The sequence below is a fragment of the Tursiops truncatus genome, chromosome 1, assembly GCF_011762595.2.
Source record: "Tursiops truncatus isolate mTurTru1 chromosome 1, mTurTru1.mat.Y, whole genome shotgun sequence".
In the NCBI taxonomy this organism is placed as follows: Eukaryota; Metazoa; Chordata; class Mammalia; order Artiodactyla; family Delphinidae; genus Tursiops; species Tursiops truncatus.
Window position 1 is genome coordinate 82,248,545 of NC_047034.1, and position 23,106 is coordinate 82,271,650.

The following is a 23,106-nucleotide window of genomic DNA, read 5'->3' on the forward strand; positions in this document are numbered from 1 at the left end:
CAGAGTTGTTTATTTCCTATTCATTCACTTTCCTCGGATCTGATTGTGGCTTCTGCAATTAAACTAGCACATGCTATTAAAATCAGAAATATTAAGGCTGTAGGAGCTCACCCAGTCAGAGGCCTCACACTCCGCAGCTTTAAGTTCTCCCAGAGCAGGGAGAAAAGGTGAGATAGGGCCAGGTGGGGAAGCCATGTTCAGGTTTTAGCCACTTCTTTTCAAATGTTAATTGAGCCCTTGAGCTCTGTCAACAAAAACAGCTTTCCCACTGTGTGAAAAATGAGCGAGCATTTCCTACATACCCAAGCCCCACAGAAACACTAGCTAGCTGCCTTTATTCTGACTGCCTGGGTATGTGCTGACAGGAAAGCTCTGGAGAGACTGTGTGCTGGTCACAGAATGAAATCTGCAAAGGCCCCCCTTCAGGGTTAGTGTTCATTATCCTGCCAGTCAACTAAGGATGCCAACATTCAGAAAGATTCTAATGACCAGCCTTGACCACTCCATCCAAAGGCAAGTAGGAATTAGGAGCATCTGCTAAGTCCTGCTAAGTCCCAAGTGTTGGGATGGATGTGAACGACACCTCAAGGGGCTCAGACTCCCGTCGGTGACAACCACCCAAACAGGGAAGTACAGCTGAGTGACCTGGGGGCCAAGACAGAGCATGTGAGTGGGGGTGGGGAACACCCAAAGAGGAGGCAAAGCTGAGTCTCAAAAGATGGAATGATGGTCACACCATGTGGACGACAGCCTATAAAGCCAATTCCAGGCAGAGGAAGCAACGTAGGCAGACACAGGCTGGTGTTCAACAATCCACCTAAATGGTTACAACAAGAGCAATGGGGTCACAGTGCTGAGTCCTAGGACAGCTCTGAGAACCCTGATGGGGTGGGTTGAAGAGCATCTCCCCAAAATCCGCATCTACCCAGAAACTCAGAATGTGACCTTATTGGTCTTTGCAGATGTAATTACAATTAGTTAATAAGATAAGGTCATACTGGTGTCTATATAAGAAGAAAATAGGACACACAGAGAAGGCCGTGTGATGACGGAGCTGAGACTGGAGGGATGTAGCTACAAGCCAAGGAGCCCCAAGGATTGCAGGCAGTGGCCAGAAGCAAGGAGGAGCCAGGGAGGGCTCTTCCCTGGTGCAGAGGGAACACGGCCCTACCAACACCTAGATTTCAGACTTCTTTGCGGTACGCGGGCCTCTCGCTGTTGCAGCCTCTCCCGTTGTGGAGCACAGGCTCCGGACACGCAGGCTCAGCGGCCATGGCTCACGGGCCCAGCCGCTCCGCGGCATGTGGGATCTTCCCGGACCAGGGCACGAACCCATGTCCTCCTGCATCAGCAGGCGGACTCTCAACCACTGCGCCACCAGGGAAGCCCTAGATTTCAGACTTCTAACCTTCAAAACTCAGAAAATTGGTTCAAGTCACTCAGTTTGTGGTCCTTTGCCAGCAGCTGCAGGAAGAGAATACACTTGTATTTAGGGAAAGCAGGATGGAGGCAGGTAGAGGGCAAGGCTGAGCTAAGGTTAGGTGGCCGAGGCACTGCATGAATGGCAAAGGGGAGAGGGTGAGGAGAGAGGACGAGGGAGGGAAAGGTCGGTGGGGGCATGGGGGGTAGCAGAGAGGGTGAGCCAGCTGAGAAGACCCAGAGGACAACGGCCGTAAAGGAGCCGGGGTACCACGGCCACCGCATCTCTTGCTCTTTAAGGCATGCCTACCCAGTAGGTGAATTTTAGGCTGGAACCCAGGTCTTTGACACAACTTGAAAATGCAGGATCCAAAATGAAAGTTGACTCAGCTTCTTGGGAAAATTCCCACCCTGGGAGAGAGCTCGATGCCCTAGGTTTCACCGGACTGCTACTTCTCCCCAGGAGAGTCAACAAGGGTTACATCTTCCTGAATGTGTGGGCTTCACTGCTCCCTGGACTTGGAGATAAACTGACTTTGTGACCGAGAGTCAGGAGCATTTGCAGTAACATGCGTGTGAGTCCCAGAGACGCACATATCATTAGCCCCTGAACGTTGCTGCCATCTCCTCTGCTGAGAACCGGACACACGAGTGTTCGTACCTCCTGGCCCTCCTGTCCTTCAATCAAAATGTTTGTCTCACAGCTGCACTGGGGGCAGTAGCTTACACAAGTCCTGCACAGATAACAGGCAGTGATCACCTGGGAACCTGAGGACAGGGAGTGGCAAAAACTGGAATCGGCTCCTGTTTACTGACAGGTCTGGTTAGGATGCAGGAAGATCTGGGAGGAAGGCAGGGTGTTCTGGGACCTTCTCCTGACAGACCAGGGGTGCGGGGGACACACGTGGCTGCCTGAGATCTTGAGATGCGACGCCCATCCTGAGAGGGGACAGTGGCCAGCGTCCCTGTCCTGCTGGGGAGGCCCTTCTCCAGGCCACATGGATTCTCCAGGGACCCAGGCGTGCCGGCTCCTCAGCTTCAGCGAACAAGTTCTCTGAATCGAGATTCGAAAACTGGCAGGTCTCCCTGGACGAGGCTTTGAACACCCGCTGCAGACAAGCGCTGCAGGGGATCCCCATTGAAAGATAGCAAACTGAGACCAGAAGCCGCATAGTCCTACGGGGGAAGGAGGTGAAATGTGCTGTCTGGCGGGGCACACAGGGCACTTCGCCAAGCCCTTTGCTGTCCCGCTTTAAGTTCCTGCTAAGAAAGTGTAACCTGGGAAACACCCTCTCTAATAAAACAAGCAAAGTCACACTGGGAGGAGACCACGTTGCCAGCACCAGGAGTCTGTGAGCACAGAAGTGGCCAGCAGCTACATGCAACGCCCTGGTCCTCCTGGTCGCAGCAACTGAACAACGAGAGGTGTGTCATTCCTCTAGGCTGCGACACGGAGAGACCACTGGGTGGTCCTGAGCGTGCTGACGACACTGATGAGAAAGCCCCCACCTAGGGGATGATCCAGTCATAGCTGGCAGACCCCTTGCACTGGGGGGACCTACGAGATGTGCTTCCCCTCAAGTGGCAGGTTTGGCTACGGCCACATCTGCCCAGAGAGCTCGCAGCCCACTTCCAGGCCAGGGCACGGGCCCCTCCCACAGGATCCAACCTGGGCTGCACCTGCCATGCCTGCAATGGGAAATCGGCCTTCCAAGCTTTAAATCACTGAACTAAATCACACCAGATGAACATCAGAGACGACCACCTGCTCTGGGTGCCTTGAAAAGCAGATTTAGATCAGGACCAAGAGCAGCCCCAGACCCACCCGAGATGCTCGGCTGGCCTGCTCTTATCCAGCCTCACATCCTCTTGACACGGGTACCTCTGGCCCTGGGAGGAACCGCAGGCAGCCAAACGGAAAGGTCTGGAGGCCAAGGGCAACCAGTCTGGCCAACGGATCTCTGCTCACAGAGACCAAGTGAGGCCAATACGGGGCAGGACAGGGAAAGGGGACCCTGTTCACTTGCCCTCTTGAGTGTTAGTGTACCACACACACTGAACCAAATCACACCCATCAATCCGTGCGGGAGCGTGCAGAAAGCCAGGCAGGCTGAGGGGCGAGTCCTTGGGAAAACAGACCACACACCACTCCTTTGCGGATCCACCACCCGCCCGCCGCCAGGGGCGGGGGTGTGGGGACGGCACCATGGAAACCAGGTTCACGTCCAGGGCTCCGTCCCGTACTCTCCGCCGCCTCGGAGAGAGGATCTGTGGGCAGACGCCGTGCGAGGGCAGCCTTCCCAGCTGTGGCTGCTGCCAGTAGGCAGCTGAGCAAACACAGGCCCGCAGTGTCCGGCACCTTCCACTCTCATTAAAGCCACTTTTAACAGGGACCACGGGGCCAAACCACAAACGGCAGCTCTGAGCCCGCCTTCGAAATTCTCCCACAGGAGAGCAGAGCCTGAGCAAAACTCTGCACACGCTCCTCTTTAGCTCTTACTCATTTTCATCCTTTGTTTCCTTAGGGAGTGGGGGTGGGGACTGCTAATATCTTTACTGAAAAGCAGCTACGCAAGAAGGCACATTTCCAAAGCTGAGACTGCATGGGAAACCACGATCATAAAAAACATGAACCGAGACCTTTGGCGGTCATTTTAAAACACGCCCTCACTTCGCAGGCGATGGAGCCAGGCCCTCCCGCGACAGTTGGTGCCGGTCTTGAACGTGGGAGGGAGGGGCCCACAGCCCAGCGTGTCAGCCAAGCCTGATCAGTGGGGTAATCACCAGCTTTGATATCATTTGACCCAGAATCACAGACGCAAGATTTCCAGTGGAGCTGGATATATCCTGGCGTTACTGGAGTAACCTTAACCTCCCCAGGAGACTCTCCTTTTCTCACTTCTAACTAGGAAACCAAAGTGCCATTGAGAGAAACAAGGCCCCCACTCAAGCTGGGAAGGTGCTGGCCAGACCTGGAGACAGGACAATAGGAGCTCTGTTTCATGGGGTTAAGCTCCGCTCATTGATCCGTGGTTTCCTGGGGCTTCAGGGTCAAAGGTCACCAGGGTGCCTAACGTTCCTGTCTTAGCTCGGGCTGCCATAACAAAATACCAGAGACTGAGTGGTTTTAACAACAGAAGCGACTTTTCCTACAGTTCTGGAGCCTAGAAGTCCAAGCTCAAGGTCTGGCCAACTCAGTTTCTGCTGAGGACTCTCTCCCTGGCTTGCAGACGGCTGCCTTCTCACTGTGCCCTCACATGGTATTTCCCCAGTGCATGTGCACCAGGGGAGAGAGCGTGCAGGCAAGCTCTCTGGTGTCTCTCCTTCCAAGGCCACTAATTTTAGAAGATCTATGAACTCCCTTAACCTTAATTACTTCTTTAGAGGTCCTATATCCAAACATCGCCACACTGGGGTTTAGAGCTTCAACCAATGAATTTGGGGGTCACATTCCACCTCTGGTTTCCCCAAAATTCATGTCCTTCCTGCAAAACATAATCCCACCAAGTTCTTTGCCATTTTATTACAAAGGTCACCTTTTCTCCATCATCTAATAACATGTTCCTTGTTTCCTCATTTCTAGCTATGAATTTTTCAAGGAACACATTCAGTCTGTATTAGTTCCTTTTCAACACAATGCTACAATCATATATGATCATAAATTTCCACTGTTTGAAAAGCAATCCAAGAATCATTTCTTCTAAAGCATGGGTGGTTCTGTGATCAGTAATCAGAACTTTGATTAAATGGTCCACAGTCAATGCCAATTTGTAAGATACTTTTAGTCTCAATGAATGAAGCATTGAGTTAAAAAACCTGCTGGCTGACTTAGGTACAGCGGAGCTTCGGCAATATGAATATCTTACAGAATAGGTCACTGTGAATAGACAAGTTTCCCAGAGGACTGAGAGGAGAGTTAAATCTGCTTTTGTGGTTTGTGTCCTTGCTGATGACTACCAGCTATCACCCTTCATTGATGTTCATGTACCTCCTTATAGCAGCTCTTTCCCTGACTTGAAATATGTTACTTCTGGACTCTTGGAGATCTCAAAGTCAATAATTAAATTTTTTAGAACTATAAGAATATGCAGGCTCTGAGAATGAGGGCCTGAGGTTGTTGTGGGAGCCTGCCACACAGTGAACCCCAATGAACCAATGCTTCCAATATCCCCCAACTGGTGCAGTCTTTGCCCCTTAAATCTGGGCTGGGGCTCTGACTTGCTCTAAGAAGAGGATGCAGTGCAAGTAGTACTGGGCGAGTTCCAGGCCTAAGCCTTAAAAGAGAGCTTAGAGAGCTCTGCTTGTGTGTTCTTAGGAGCCCTGAGAAGTTGTCTAGCTACACTAATGAAGACACTACTCGCCCAGAGGGAAGGCCCTCTGGGGAAGGAGAGAACCACAGAATACCTTGGACAAGAAAGCAGCGAAATCCCAGTGGATTCACATGACTGCACAGGGACCACTGGCCAGACCAGCCAAAGAACCTCCCAGCTGAGCCCAGCCCACAGAACTATGAGAAATGATAATAATGTTGCCCTGACTACTAAGTTTTGGGGTGGTTTTAACAGCCATAGTTAAAAGAGGTCTTCTTTGGCAGGGGCCCCCAACCCCCAGGCCACGGACCAGTAGCGGTCCTTGGCCTGTTAGGAACCGGGCCACACAGCAGGAGGTGAGCAGCGGACGAACGAGCAAAGCTTCATCTGCCGCTCCCCATCGCTCCCCATTGTTCGCATTACCTCCTGACCCCCGCCCCCACCACCGCTCACATCCGTGGAAAAATTGTCTTCCATGAAACTGGTCCCTGGTGCCAAAAAGGTTGGGGACCACTATTCTTCAGGACATGTGACAAACAGAAAGTTAAAAATGTTTGACCAGGGGACTTCCCTGGTGGCACAGTGGTTAAGAATCCGCCTGCCAATGCAGGGGACACGGGTTCAAGCCCTGGTATGGGAAGATCCCACATGCCACAGAGCAACTCAGCCCATGCGCCACAACTACTGAGCCTGCGCTCTAGAGCCCGCGAGCCACAACTACTGAAGCCTGTGTGCCTAGAGTCCGTGCTCCACAAGAGAAGCCACTGCAACAGGAAGCCCCTGCACCGCAACAAAGACTAGCCCCCGCTCGCCGCAACTAGAGAAAGCCTGCGTGCAGCAATGAAGACCCAACGCAGCCAAAAATAAATTAAGAAAAAAAAAGTTTGACCAGACAAAGGCTCAAACCTACTTACTACTGTGGTTATAAGGCACAGGCTTTGTTTGCTGAGCGACTGAATAAAAGAGCCAATGGAGCTAAGGAACGACCGTAGAGTGGGAGCCAGCCATCTCTGAAAATCCTCTTCACACACTCCTTTCCAGCCCTGAAGCTATGATTTAAATAAGATAGAATAAAGTGTACAAAAATATCTAGCACACAGCCTGGTTCATGGTAAGCGCTCAAAAATTGCTTACAAGTCCACTCATGCGTTCTTAAAAGCAGTGACATGAACATGAACACATCTGTTCAGGGGCACCATGGTGAAACGGTTAAGATCATTCTGGAACCAGCCTGGGCTCAGATCCTGGCTCCCACAATTACAAACTGTGTGGCCATAGACAACCTACATAACTCCTCCAAGTCTCAGTTTCCTCACCTGAAAATGAAGGTAACAGTGCCTACCTCACAGGATTGCTGTGATGATTCAATGAGTTACATATTAAGAGCTTAGAAGGTGCCTGGCACACGTTAAGGTCTATGTCAGCGTTAACTGGTAAGGTTTCCATTGTTGTTGCTTTGTTCTGCATCTTGGATTCAGTCAGTCAATTACACTGGCTGCTATGCTCCAATATTTACAGGATTTACCTTTAAAGATTTCAAAACTGAGAAATTATTAATGAGGATCATTAAATGTCATTTTAAGTCTCTTTTTTCTTCTGGGTTTCTCCCCAGATACAATCAGATCAAAACCTAGTGCTTGGTGAAATCCTGGAAAAGTTAACAACTCATTGCGAGAACTTGGCCAAGAAAAGTGACACGTGAGGTATGTGTGGAGAATTACGAACCCAATGTGCCGAGACCCCAGGATGCTGCGGAGAACACAGGGACGGAGTGTGATGCACAGGAAGGCGCTGGTTCCTTGCGGTCTCAAGCAGGTCCCTGAACCTATGGCTCGGGGCCCTCAATGGTAAAGGGGCGACACCACTACAGCACCTGCCCCCACCCCTGACAGCAGCGAGGAGGGGAAAGGGAGACATCCCTAAGAGCCCTGGTAATCCCTACGGCACTGGGCAAAGGTTAGGATGTATCTTAATCTACTTTGGGGTCTCACTTTGTACAACTGGAACCTTTTACATTTCTGAAAGTTTTCAAATAAGCCCAAACTCCCATTCCTGCCAACAAGCAAGGTCCCTGCAAGTACCTTTTATGAGAGCTAAGGAAAAACATATTTTAAGACACTAAAGAATAGATATTTTTCTGACTATTCTCAAAAATAGCTCAGTTGACTTTATAAAATCACCTTTGAAAACAAAACAACAAAAGAACTCGCCATCGCTCTGCATCTCAGCCCAGTAGGCTGCTGCTCCGGGGAGGGCCTTACATAACGGGAGAGTAGACTGGCCTGATTCTGGGAGGGTCTGGGGATGACCTGCTCTTCTGATCCCCGGGACCTGCTTTGTGTCTATTCCAATTTTACAAAAGGGCTTAGAAGTTCTATTTCCGATCCAGCGACTCTTCCAGCCACCGATGGATTTAGACCAGAATTAGCCCAAGGCTCGGCGGGCGACAGGCCTACGGGGGCCAGCAGGGAGAGGTGGATCCCGAGCCTGTCCCAGATCTCGCAGCCTGGCTGTCGCATGGGTGGCTGGCCCTGCCCGAGGGCTCTGGGAGTAAAGACACCTCTCCTTCCCTGGCCATCTTTCCATCCCACAACCAGGGTCTCCATGTGAGGGGCAAGAGGGGCCTTATGAAGGCAGGAGAGGAGGAAAACAAATGGTCCTGCAGAGGGGCTGGAAGGAAGAGATGGGGCCACCCCCGGGCCGCCTTTCGTCTCCCTGGGGAGCTAGGGTGAGTGGCTTCAGGGACAGCAAGTTAAGGACTACGCAGCTGTTTGGTCACGGTGAGGACAACCCCGAGGGGTCCGCGGCAAGCCCTGGGCCACACGGCACTGTGGGCCCTGCGTCTCCTGCCCAGGTCTACCCCTGGCTGGTGCAGCCATATGGTGAGGAACCGGGATGACCCACAATTTTCTGAACATACCGTGGCACACTGCCCTGGGGCTGTTTTGTGTGTCCCCTCCCCACCTCCACCCTGATCCAGCACGCGGAGCAAGCAGTCCTAGAGGGAGGAGGGACACGGGAGCCCACGGAGGGAGTCAGCCCCACTGCCTGGACTACCTAAAGTGGGAAGACTCCCTTCCCTTTTCCACCTCTGCAGGTGGGATTCACACAACTAGAGCTGAGCCAAAACACAAAACCACGGCAGGCCTTGCTACGGGCCAGTGTATTAACTACTTACATTTACTGAGTCCCAAATGTCACTCATCTCTCCGTGACCAGAGCTGGATTTCTCTCCACCCTCCTGACCTTTAGCAAAACCTGTCCAGTCCTGAGATAGATGTGTGGCCGGGCTTTATCTCTGTCACTGCCTGAAGTCCACCCCGTCCTCCTGTGTTCCCGTCGCCCATTCCAAGGCCTGTGTCTGCAACTGTGCACTGCACAGTGTGGCAATGGTCCCCCCGCAAGGAGTTCTGGGATACAGCTTTGGAGGCAGCCATGCTGTGTCTCTGGAGCCCCCAGGTCCGGGCTCTGTACGCAGCAGACGTTTAATACAAGTCTGCTGGTCATTCTCCAATGTCAAATATGGGGAAAGAAAGCTGCCAGAGATGAATAAGCAGCAGAGACTTACCTGCCTTCACAGCCCCTCTGGCATCTCTGCAAAGGACTCAATACATCTGACTGTACTGCCTAGAGCCTGTGAATCAGATGCCGATTCCCTCCAAGGATCGGTCAAAGTGGCACAGGCCTTGAATGCTAAACCACCCAGTCCTCAGGCGGTACATCTGAGCCAGAGGAACGAAAGAAGATTCGTGCCAACACCGAGATGGTTTGGCAGTATCACTGACTCCAAACCGGGGTTGGGCCACCTCCCCGGGCCCCAGCCAAAAATATGACACAGCCCACTAAGGTGCCCTTGCCATCCTGGCTGCTTTGCAGTATCACAGCAGTAATAGCTACAACCAACAAAGTGCTTACCATACGCCAAGCAGGTTACACGCGTCGACATACATGTTGATGCAGAGGAGGGAGGAGAGCCCTAGGAGAGGACAATGTCACACATCCCAGGTCATTCTCTCATCCGGTAACCATCTGAGTGCCAACCATGTGCTATGCTCTAGGCCAGGCACTGAAGATGCAAAGAAGAGTAAGACACAGCACCTGTCCTCAGGGAGCCCACAGTTTGTGGAAGAAAACACAGAAAAATAGGCCAATGACACCAAGTGAGAGATGCCATAATGGGGGCATTAACTTAGGTCTGGCTTCATGGCATCTAGTGGATCCTGAACAAAGCTAGTCATGTTCTTTTGTATAAATGACTTAAATTCCCTAAACCCCCATCTCTTCATCTGTAATATAGGGATTAATAGTACCCACACCAAAGAGTTCTGTGAAGACAATCTATACAAAGTGCTTACCTCGGGGTAAATAAAAACAAAATAAAATAAATAATGATGATCACTCTTTTAGTTAACCACAAAATAACTGATTTTATGCACAGATTTAAAATATGACATCTTAATGTATTTCTAACTTCTTCTCACGCGCATACATTTTTAAAACACTCAACTCTTCCAAATCTGTACTTTGAGTCTTTCCTGGAGGATCACTAAGGTGACCATGTAAGTTATTGCCCAAACCAGGACACTTCTGAGAGTGGGGAGAAAAGGAACGATTAATAATTCCACTGGGACAATGGGGTAAACCAGATGTACCATTATGAACAAAATGGAACCGCTGATGACTCTATTGTTCACAGGCCAATTTCCGGGGCAAGGTCAGCAGCCGTCACTAAGGCTTCCTTTCTCCATCATTTTTAAGAGCTGCCAACAACTTTGGAAATAGGCCCAACAAAACTCCAAGCTGGAAGAGAGCCAGTACCTGTGCCACCCCATGTAAACATCAGGAAAGTCAATGCACACAAACAACCCCACCTCCACCCTGCCATACACACAGACACACAGCCACACACAGACACACACACACACAGACACACACACACAGACACACACACACACACACACACACACACACGCACACACACACACACCCCCCTCCCAAAACCTGAAAAAAAAGACTCAGAGCCCGGTCCTGGCTCTTGGCACCTGCCGTCACCCCTCACTTGTTGAAGACTAGCTGTCTTCTAGCAAGACATCCGGGGTCCTTCTGCCCCGAGACAATCCCCCTCACCTCAGGTGTCCAAAGCTGTAGAAGCGGGACTCGCCGTCAGTGGAGCGGACCACCTGCAGCGTGAACATGGGCTGCAGCTGTCTGAGCTCCAGCAGGACAACGGCCAGGTAGTGGATGAAGAGGAGGGCGTCCACGAGGGAGACGGCGTATTGCACGATGCCTTGGTAATTTCGGTCCCGAGAGTCCAAAATGCGGACCCCGTAAAAAAGCCAATAGGAGACCACGAAGAGAAAGATGAGGACCAGCAAGAGCGCACGGAACACGAGGATCCGCGGCACGTCGGCTCTCTGCTTGCGGAAGAACAGCGCCCAGGTCCCGATGAGCAGAATCAGCAGCTTGAACGCCATGGAGATGAAGAGTCCCTCGCAGATGGTGCCACAAGGCTCCAGCTCCTCCCGCCACAGGATGGGCGGCAGCAGGATGAAGGCGATGGGGGTGAGGAAGACCAGGAGTCCGAGCACCGTGGCGATGGTGAGGCCCAGGTAGCGCCTGCAGTCCAGCCCCACGCTGTCCTCCATGTCCTTGCTGATGCGGGCGATGTCCTCCTGCGAGATGCTGTGCTCCGACGTGCCTGTGATGGCCGTGGTGGTCTCCCCCCAGTTGTCATCCTGACAGGGAGAGAACAGTGAGGATGAAGAGCCACATGGCAGGTCACGTGTAAAAGCCACAAAGCCCGCGGGGGCACGGGGGACGGGGAGGGCCCACCTCCTTCAACCAACCCACATGAGTGGGCTTCCTGGGAAATGGAGGCTTAGCTCTTCAAATAGAGGAATTTTTTAACTTTAACAATTTTCATTGACATTTTTCAAAATGTATTATATATCTACCTTTTCAAACAGAGAAAACATAATTTGACCTGTTTGTGTGTTTGGGTGATTCGTGACTACAACAGTGATTATCATCCACTGTGTTGGCGTCCCTGAGAGGCTCAGGGATAGACAAATCCTGCTGTCAGACTAACGTGTGCGAGTGCACCTGCCGCCTAAGGAGAGAACCCTCTGCACTTCCTTCTTGATTCATGGCTGGGCGATAAAGGCTTACTTTAAAGCCCAACCCCTGAGTGGGGAGCATTACTACGCCCTCCAGGAGCTCTGAGGAGGGAAGATCTTGCACAGGAGGGAAACTTACATGGCTACCTACATATCAAAAGCCACCTGTAGTTGGTACGCACATTTTGTAAAACTCCATGATGTTTTCCGTAAGTATCAAGCAATCTGACAACATTTCTCATTGAACAAGCTAAGCAGATGCAAGTACCTCTGGCCAGGACAGCTCAAAAATTCCTCCCTAAACACATGTTCTCATGGCAAACTAAACATCAAGAGCATAAAAATACTGAGATTGGGCTTCCCTGGTGGCACAGTGGTTGAGAGTCCGCCTGCCGATGCAGGGGACACGGGTTCGTGCCCCGGTTCGGGAAGATCCCACATGCCGCGGAGCGGCTGGGCGTGTGAGCCATGGCCGCTGAGCCTGCGCATCCGGAGCCTGTGCTCCGCAACGGGAGAGGCCACAACAGTGAGAGGCCCGCGTACCGCAAAAAAAAAATCACCAAAAAACAAAAAACTGAGATTACTAAAATGTGTGCCTTTTACATTCTTACTTTCACTGTCTCACTTTCTCTTGCTTTTTAAAGTCTGAGGTAGTTTGGAGTGATTGTCTCTTCATTTAACATGATCCGGTTGCCAGTGTTTTAAACAATTTCTCTACTTCTCTAGCAACTACGATGTCGTTCCAAAGCAACAACAGACCGAGAAGACAATGAAAAGCCACATTGGGTCCAAAGAGGTTTTTGCCTCAGAAATTTGTGTACATGACTTAACTCGGAAAAAACAGTCAGCCACGGTGGTAAGTTGGGTGCAATTAATGCGTAAGATACCAATTTAGAAAAATCTAAGTTAATAGCTGAATCAGCAAGATAGAGATCTCACAGCCAAACGATAACCTCAAATCTAGTAACAATCAAAAAAATTAGGATTCATGAAATGTATAAGCTATGGCAAGAAATAGTGGTGGCGGCAGGGAAGGTCTCGACCTGCGAACAATAGGTCTTCAACTCGGAAAGTTACAAGTATCAAGTACTATGAGGGAAGTTACTGGTTAAGGTAACAGCCAGAAGCAACCGCTACTCTCACTGCTGGTAGAAGTTTAAAATGGTACAATCACTCTTGAAAACTGGTCTGGTAGTTTCATATAAATGTAGATTTACACTTAACTGTATGGCCCAGCAATTCTACTCCCAGATTTTTACCCCAAATAAATGAAAACATATGTCCACAAAAAGATTTGAACCAGAATGTTCTTAACATCTTTATTTTCATGCCAAAAACGATGCAACCCAAATGTCTATCCACCGGGAGAATGGATAACAAATTGTGGTATATTCATACACTAGAACACTACTCAGCAAAAATAAAAAAGAATGAATTGCTGAAACACAGCAAAACATGGATGAATCTCAAAGTTATCATGCTGAGTGAAAAAAAGTCCAAAACAAAAGAATATGATTCCAATTATATTAAATTCTAAAACAGGCAAAACTAATCTACAGTGATAGAAATCAAAGCAGGGCTTGCCTTAGAGGGCAGGGGTTTGGGGGCAGGGATTGACTGGGAAAGCATCAGAGAACTTTCTAGAGTGAAAGAAATATATCTTGATAGGAGTGTGGGTTATATGGGTTTATTCAGCTATTACAACTTTTCAAACTGTACACTTAAGATCTGTTCATTTCTCTGTGTGAATTTACTTCAATTTTGAAAAAGAAAAAAACATAAGCATGAGAAGAAACAGCCACACATTCGAAGATGGACAACTTGCTTTAACATAAGGTGAGTTTACGGATCAGTAAAGTTACTTTGTAACACTCTTCGTGAAGGCAAATATTGGATTCCATGTTTTGTATTGGGCCTGATATTCAGTTGATGAGCAGTGTTGAAATAATGATCACTAGTATTATGGTCATTTTGTTATGTAGCTGATATAGCTACTCACCCTTTTTCCTGCCAAAGAGTTGCTAACTAAATCCCCTGTCCATTTTAAGAATATGTGCACATCTGTGCCTAAAAAATGAAGATGTCCAACAATCTTCCCAAGACTGAAGTTCTTAGAAGAGAAAGGATCTTAGATCTTCTATCTCAATCCCCTGGATTTTCAATGAAGAAACTGAGGCCCACCAAGGTTGTGAATGCCCAAAGTCAAGTCACACAGCCGCTGAGAAGTACAGCCTCCAGATGCCCACTTCAATGCTTTTCCCTGGTGTAAACACCAACAGCTTCCTAACGTAGCTTCCTAGTGAGCTACAAGATGTAGAGAAGATGACAGACGAAATGCCTTCACAGTGGGCCACCAGCACTTCTGAATTCACATCCAGGAGGAAACTGACCCCTGCAGCACTTAAGGGTGGCCCAGTCTTAGGACTGGCCCCATCCATCCAACCATTCCTCTGGCCCTCTGGCTCTCCATCCCTATGACTGCCCCAGAGCCAAGGCAGGCTGTGCAACAGTAAGGACTAAAGGCATTTACTTACCACTGAACAAACCCCACATTCAGCCACAACTGCAGCTTTGGCTTCTACGAGCATCTTGCATGCTCTGAGGAATTCCAATTTCAGTCCATACATCTGCTTATAAATGCACATCTGTCTGTACCCATAGGTACACACAGATGCATGCTTATCTATATCTTTACAGCTGTGTGGGCACACATCAGTTTATTTGGGGCTAAGGCTAGACATGCATATACTTCAAGGGGCTGTGCAAACATGTTTCTGAGTATAGCTCAGATGTTTATTCAAATCAAGTAGACTGTGAGACAGCTGGGACCCAGAGAGAAGAACACACACGATATTTTAAAAAAATTAATAGTCCATATTTTAAAATTGGGTGATTTCACATAAAATCCTAACTTCCAGCTTTTCTTAAATATTGCAAGGCCCAGGAACACTTAATTCCTGCATTCCTGTTGCTTCCTTGACAGAGGAAATGCATTCTCCAGGTGCCAGATTCCATCACTCCATGCCACAGCCCTGACACTGACATGCCACACAGATTGCTATTTACTCCCAAGCTAGCCTGATATATTTTTGCCTCTTCTGTGTAACCCAGGGTCTATTTCACTCACCTATGTTTCCCTAGCAGGCATCTAAGTGTACAGCTCCAGGTTTAGTGAGGCTTCGTCTGGGCTGTCCTAACCTCTCAGCTCTTCTTCCCTACATGACTTAGGGTCTCTGGAGAGCGAGTTTCCTTCTCTCTTACACTGTTCTACTTTGGAATGAGTCCCCAGAGCCTGCAGCCTGCAACTTTCCCTTCTCTGCTCTGTCGTCAGCCTTGCTGGCTTCCTTTCAACACCATTCAAAGGAGGTGAACCAATCACACTTCAGAAGAATCCTCAAGCTAGCCAATGGTAGGTCAGGCTGTCCTTAGACCAACAAGAAACCACAGGATATAGATAAACTAATTAACATGCTAGAAAAATAAAGATAAAAACCCAAGAGAACCTATTACAACAAGACTTAGGAAAACATTTACAGAAAAGAGGCTTGATCAAGTACCAGTGTACTTACAGACTGCCTTTGATCCTCACCTGAGCTTCCTCCGTCCGAGTAGAATCATTTGCCAACAAGGGCTCTCCGGTGGGAGCTTGAATGGTGACAGATTTTTCTGACCCTCTGCCATCTTTATTCCGGGGTGATTTGTGCCTCTCTCTATTTCTTTCCCTGAAAAAAAAATAATAAAAGATAAATCTGCTAGCACATTTATGCCATGTTAATTAACTCTCATCAAAACATGTTATAGGACTTCCTTGGTGGTGCAGTGGTTAAGAATCCACCCATCAACACAGGGGACACGGGTTCAAGCCCTGGTCCGGGAAGATCCCACATACCGCTGAGCAACTAAGCCCGTGCACCACAACTACTGAGACTACGTGCCACAACTACTGAAGCCCGTGCACCTAGAGCCTGTGCTCTGCAACAAGAGAAGCCACCGCAATGAAAAGCCTGCGCACTGCAACAAAGTGTACCCCTGCTCGCCGCAAGTAGAGAAAGCCCGTGTGCAACAACAAAGACCCAACGCAGCCAAAAATAAATTAATTAAATTAAAAAAAATATTGTTTAAAAAAAACATGTTATAAATTTCATTTTGAATTTAAGAAACTTCTACACACACACACACACACACACACACACACACACACACACACCCATCCCACCCCCCGGCAAAGAGTAAGCTGATCTTTACTCCCTACTTACTATTTTCTTTCTGCCACTCCAAGACCCAAAAAAAGTGATCTTCTTCTCTATCAACAGTGATCATATTTTTTCAAAGCCTAATACTGTGAACTTTAGAATTTCTGTAGCTAAGGCACATTTCATTGTAAAATCACTGACTTGAGTTGATCATAATTCGCCTAAACTTATTTTCTAGGACTTTTTTCTATTGGGACGACACAGCAAAATACTTAAGCTTTGGTCTGTCCAAAAAAATCTGGGACACACTGTCACCCTACACCTTTGGACAAGAAGAGAAGAAAGGAAACCCTAAACCAATACAGAGAATCAGTTACTTCCCATTACTACAAATTCAAAACTAAAAGTCATTCCCATAGATTCTAGATGAACTTAAAGCACCCACAGAAACAGGCAAAAGTGAGAGCAAATGACCCCAAGAGGTACACACATGGGTGTGTGTGTGTGTGCATGTGTGTACGTTTTCAGGCCCCCTAAGGAAAGCAGGCTGTTGCACCATTTACCCCAGATGAACTTCCTGGGTGGTCTTCCAGGGTGACGATGAGCGCACCCTGCTGTGGGTCAATGCTGAAATTAGGAATCAACCACTGTGCAAAGCCCAGGGGTCATGACCTGGCCATTAACCACCTATGGAGACTGGCACCCCTACCCCCAACTGTGAAGAGTCAACCCAGGAGCCCCTCCAAAGGAGCCCCTCAGTGGCCAAGAATAAGTTCCCTCAAACTCCGTCCCGCAGGCCGCCCTGACATCAGTCCTCCTTCCTTCACCCACGCGCCCTCCTCCCCAAGGTCTCCCAGGCAGGACAGAAGCGTCGCACACACACACTGCAGAGACAGACGGTCAGATTTGGGTTCTGCCCCTACCTGATGTGTGAGCCTGCACACGTTACTGAACCTGCCAATTAAAGACTGTTGCTCACCAGTGGCTCTAAAAGGATGAAGTTGCTAGCCCCTGCTGCTGCTGACCTTCGACACACCCTGAAAGGACTTCAGGGCAGAGATCAGGAAGGAGGCACTCTGTGCTCTGGGAACACTGGCAGAACAGCCTTTCAGACAGTTAGACATTTTCAGGAGAAAATGTTACGAACCCAATTGCTCGCATCTTCTCACACCTAGAAAAGCACTAAAATCATTAAAGGAGACGTCTGCTCCTCGTGACCAGCAGCAACCTTCTACCAAGATGTGTGCCTGCTTGCATGTACCCCTTTCGTCAAGTCGTATATATGCTGACCTCCCCCACTACCTCTTCAGAGCAGTTCCTCAGAGCCATGTGAGAGGCTGTCTCCCAGGCTTTAGTCTTCAGGAAGCCCCAAATAAAAGTGGCCTCTCAGCTCTCATGTTGTGTTTTATTTCAGTTGACAAACCTCTGAAAAACCTCAGTTTCATCATCTATGCAATGGGGATAACGATCTCACCACATAGACACAGGGATGTGAAATAATACACTGTGGCTATTATTACTGCTATTACTATCCACACATGGCAAAGAATGGTGGCTTGACTTGGTGAAGCAGAGTACGTGTTCCTCGGACACAGATGAAAAAGAAGCTTTTCACACACAATCAAACCCCCTCCCCCTGCACAGCATCCCTCCTATTAACCTACTACTTAGCTAACAAAACCACATGCAGACTTTCTGTGGTCAAACTTCTGCTTTATCAATATCTCCCTAGGATAAGCCCTGGTTAATTCCTTCAAAGGGCAGGGAGGCTTCAGTTGTCCCAGAGACGCTTTCAGTGATACCATCTCTAATCCCTGTAGCGTAATTTATCACTACAATCTATTGTTAAATTAGAGTCCAGAAATAGATGTGTTCTGGTCAACTCTGGTGTTTTGTTTTAACTGGGCAACTAAGGAAACAGCAAAGAGATGTTGTTTGTTTATCCAGGGGTGTGTCTCACTGCCAATCACTCCACTGCCCACCCCAATTTAAAGAGCACTTTACCAAGTGCTTTCTTATGTTAATCTTGTTCAATCTTAACAATGACCCTATGTGGTATTATTGTCTGCATTTTATAAATGAGGAAACGGAGGCTCACAGAGGTTAAGTGACTCCCCAAAGTCACAGCAAGTGGCAGAGCAGGATGTGAACGGACTGCCTCGATTCAGACCCGCTCTGCGGCACTGATTTGAAGAGCAACTGGAAGATTTTGTAGCATAAGTATTCCTTATGCTCATTCCCACACCCCGAACTTGATGAACTTACCAGAGCTATGGAATCTGCCTTTGAAGCTACTGCTAGAAGTCATGACTTGACCCTGACCTTGGAGAACACAAAGCAGTGCACCCAACACTCTGGGCTGCCAAAGCAACCACTTCAAAAGGACTCACTGTGAGAAACAATAAGCAATGGGGGAAAGTTTTCCCATGTGTCTGATCAGTCTTAGCTGTTTAGACTAAGTCTGGAATCACTGTTCCCCAGGACCCCCACCTTGGCCAGGCCAGACCGAGGCACTGCTCCTCTTACTGTGTTTCCACTTTCCCCAACTGCTCTCACATCTATCACTGTCCTGCCATCTGCCAAGTCACGTGCTCCCCTAACCCATCAATCTCTTCACTAGTCCCACGGGTCAAATCCTGTGACAGCACAAATTCCACTGGAAATCAAAATTCTTCCACCGAGTGCCAATTCCTGCAGGCTGAACACTACCAGGGCCGGAGCGGGTAGGGAACCACCCAGGGCTGGAAACAGTCTCTCAGGGGCCAGCCCTTCCTCGACCCGACCCCAACTGGCCCAGCCTGGCCCTTAAAGGGCCCGACAGTCCCCAAAGGAGACGCGATCTCTACAGTTCCCCTGGTAACATCAGAGGTAAACCAGATAAGAGCCCATTACCTGACAACTCCAGGAAGGTTTCTCATCCTCCAAGCTCAAAACCCTAAACCACTGCTTCTCACACGTGAATGCGCAGACAAGCCACCTGGGGTGCAGATGAAGTACAGATTCACTGGCCCCATCCCCAGAGAAATAGTCTGGAGAGGAGAGACACCAGGAATCCGCCCTTTTCATCAGCACCCCAGGTGATTCGAAGGCAGGTGGTCCAGGAAACTCTGCCCAAGGCTCTCCCACCCAAATGCTCCTGGGGGAGGAGGTTGTTGGAGCGACTACTCAGAAGTTTCCCTGTTTGTAAAACGCCCTGTATACAGCGGGGGCTCGATAATGGGAGCTGTGAGTGCAGCGCTCAGCTACACAATGTTGCAGTGTACAGCGTGGCTTCTATACTAAAACAGCATTAAGTGCATGAGGCTGGGAGCAGGACTCAGGACAGCGTGCATCAGGCCCAGATCTGCCTTTGAAGCTACTGCTAGAAGTCATGACTTGACCCTGACCTTGGAGAACACAAAGCAGTGCACCCAACACTCTGGGCTGCCAAAGACAACCACTTCAAAAGGACTCACTGTGAGAAACAATAAGCAATTGGGGAAAGTTTTCCATTCACTGTCAAGTAAGGGGCCGACGGAAAGCTCACCCTATCAACTCAACGTGGGCTGCATGTCGTGCTGGTCCTTGTCAAGGGAGAAAGACCTGTTGTACAGCTTTTATAAAAATCACTGGTCCTGAATTACTGTCTGAGCCCGGACTACATAGAGAAGTCCAACAAAAAAGGCTGCCTTCCAAGTGCTTTCCAGCATGCAGAGCTATGAGCCCAGCATGGCTGTCGCTTCACTGCATCGGTACCCAAACGTTCATCCCCAGAGCTCCAACTGCCGTGATGTCAAGGACGTGCTAAGTACCCTCCAGGAGAGGGCCCGCCAGTGGTGAAGACCACCAGTCCACGGTGTCTAAGAGAAACAGGAGACAGGGAGTAGGCTACCAAACCACTGAAAGGATTTTTCAAACACATGCGCACTTGGTGTTTCTCCAACTCCACCCGAGTCGTCTGGATCACCTAGGCATCTTTGCTGGGCAGGTGTGCCAGCCACAGGAATCCTCGTATCTTTATCTCTGAGCCTGCCTCCATGCATCATGTGCCCGTATGAGTAAAGATAAGTCAGGGGTCGGGGCAAGCAGTAACATGCTGGAGGCCTGGGCACGTGTCTGTACCCGCACGTGTGTGAGTGTGTAAATGCTTGTATTCAGGCGATTCCAGAGCTGAGCCCTGGGGGTGCTGCTGTAAAGCCCGTCTCACTCTGACCAGAATCCCCGTCGATTCCTAGACCGTTCCCACTTACAGTCAGCATTTCCTGGGAAGATGATTTTGCCCTCTTTCTGTTGTTTGTCTATTTCTACTTGGGGAAAGCCAGCCCCACCGGTTACTCTTCCCTTTCCTTCTCTACCACCACCCACCACCTGTCCTTTCTCCACCAACGGCGACTGCCGGGGCCTGGCTGCTTCCTCTCGGCACTGCCTCGGGTGCGAGGGCTGGGCACAGGACAAACTGACTTGGAAGCGGCCTCGGAACAAAAGCACAGATCGCCCTACCGCTCAGGCAGCCTCTTGTGGACAATGCATTTTATAGTACATTAGTCACATGGCTTACCCTCCACTCCCTTTCTTCCCTATCAGTTACTCTGCCGCTCTCCACCCAGCACAGCCCAGGGAGGAAAGCACGGCTTCCAGAGGAGGACTAAATGGGGCCTTAAACCTGAGGGTCTCTACCAACCTCATAACTTCAGGCAAATAGTGCTCTCTCTGAGTCTCAATTGTATCACCTGTTGAACGGGGGTCCCACCTCCCACCGTTCTGGGACTGCTGTGAGGATGGGGGATAATGACCAAGGGTCCTAACAGGCACTCTCAAACTGGTCATGAACAGTACTGGCAGCCGCTGTATTGAACTCGGGGAACTGGTACTCCAAAACCCAAAGGTTAGGCGAGGTCGGCTGGAGTCTGTGCCGTTTTCCCAGCAAGTTAACTGGATACCCTCTGGAGATGGCAGGTATCACAAAACCAGACCACTAACCTCTTTGTTAGAAAAGAGTCTCTTGTCATCTGCTTAGAACCCAGCCAGTCCTCCAAAGATGATCTCGGTGTCATCAGGAATATCAAGTTTGCTGCCCTTCGTTATTCCCCGCTGACAGTTCTACCAAGATTCCTAAAGAGCAAACAAGCTCCCTCTCCTTTCCTACTCTGCCACTCAAATTCCCAACAAATCCCTGAGCAAAGCAGCCCTCACAGGGACACTCCCGGGTGATAGAGACCCTCTGCTGGGTCCAGGGCACCCACCCCGACAAAGGACTCCCGGCACCTACTCTCTATGGATTACAACCTCTGCCCCACAGTCACTATGCCCTAGAGGGCTGCCTGTCAGGGAATCCAACTTTTCTAAAAGATGCCAGGAAGTTCACCTATAAATCTTGAATCTCTCACCCCGAGCTCTTCTGAGTAGGCATTCAGCAACACCCTTGGTTAAATTATTAAAGGTCTCAGCTTGTATTACTTGCCAAGTACTTTCCGCAGGGGTCCAAGAAGGCCCTCAGAGTTCTGCATGCTGTTTTCATTGAAAGTTACAGTCTCCTAAAGTTACCAGGAGAGCACTGCAGTATCAATTTCTCGGGGCCCCAAGGGGCCTGAGGAAACAGCAGTGCAGAGCAATGACAGTCGGGACACGAGTCTAGATAAAGGAGGCCAGAGATGGTTCCTCCTCTGAACACTGCAAGGCGTCCCTCTCTACTCATCCCCAAGCACCAAGAGAACCCCCAAATTCCCACTCCACTCATCACAGTGTAGGATGGGGAAGCTTGGCACACTGACAAGGGAATTGCTTTTTCCAGTTAAGTTCAAAGATTGGACATTTTTACACAGCTGTTTCTAGTATTTTAGAACAAATCTGATATGTTTACCCACTGATTGAAATTTGTGATTAAATGTTTCTCATCAGAGGGTTCCTGACTTTCTCAGGATCTGGGTTCTGGCATGTCACTTTACGCCTCACTCAGCAGCCCTCCTTGCTGTTTCCCATGCTGACTAGAAAGCCTTGCCTGGGCTCCAGCACAAGCTCATTTACCTCTTTCCCCCAGATTGTTATGATTATACGAGCAATACATGAAATTTAGAAAATAAGGAAAGTTAAACACACACACACACACACACACACACACACACAACTATAATCCCAATAGTTGCACACCTAGAGATAGGCACGGTCCATCTGTTACCATTCATTGTATCATAAGAATATATAACCATTATAGGTACAAAGTTTTGAATCTTGTGTTTTAGTAACACGGCATCATATGTATTTTCTCATGTCATTAAATAATCTTTGAAAGTCCTTCTTTTACACTCATTCCATTTCTACTTTTAATCACAAAATATACACTTGTAAAAGACTGAACAAGTGCAGAAAGATAAAGCACAAATGAAAGTTCCCATCAGTCACCATCCTGTGTGGACCCCTTCCCGGTGGATGACCGCTCTGGGCAGCTCCGACACTATCCTTCCAGACCCCTTTCTGCGTGTGTACATCCGTACATGCTAACAAACGAATAAATCAATTAGATATCCGTATCCTACTGCTGTTTTACAAAACAAAATCCTGCTCTGCATTCAGCTGCTTGTATGGGGAACTGCTCAGTCAGGGAAACACCACTATAATCACCATTCCCAGCCATGGCAGGGCTGTGACCACAGGTGGGCCTTTGAGTGTGGTGCTGAAATGCCAAGGCCATTGATAGCATTAATACAGCCACTGGTTAGTGACCTACTATGTGCTGTGTTAAATGCTTCACAAGCATAATCTCATTTAATCCTCTCAACAGCCCTGCTATACCCATTTTACAAATGAGGGCTCTAAGGAAGAGGCAGCATTGCAATTTTATCAACTGCACTCTTCACCAGTACAGTACCACCTCTTCATTCATTCATTTCCTCGTTTCTCTCCTGACCGTTCTGGAGGTCTGTAATACGGCAGGCCTTATGAATACCAGTGCAGACCTGTTCATTCCTCACAGAGGAGAGGAAATTTGGCCCCATCACCGAGGTCGGAGTTTTCAAAACCCAGGCCTGCGCACTGGGAAGACTAGTCAGAGAGAAATAAATAAGGCACTAGGCCAATCCTGCCACTTCAGTG

The 23,106-nt window shown here is 49.1% G+C and overlaps 1 protein-coding gene across 3 annotated transcripts in view; it reads right to left on the reverse strand.

The window, feature by feature from the left end:
• Positions 1–23,106, reverse strand: part of VANGL1 (VANGL planar cell polarity protein 1) — a 49,424-nt gene that overhangs the window by 16,499 nt on the left and 9,819 nt on the right. For all 3 annotated transcript variants that reach the window (XM_019919930.3, XM_033861344.2, XM_019919931.3), the window contains 2 exons: positions 15,435–15,567; positions 10,857–11,464 (listed from right to left, as the gene is read on the reverse strand). In XM_019919930.3, coding sequence (XP_019775489.1) covers positions 10,857–11,464; positions 15,435–15,567 — 741 coding nt within the window. The remainder of the gene's footprint in view (positions 1–10,856; positions 11,465–15,434; positions 15,568–23,106) is intronic.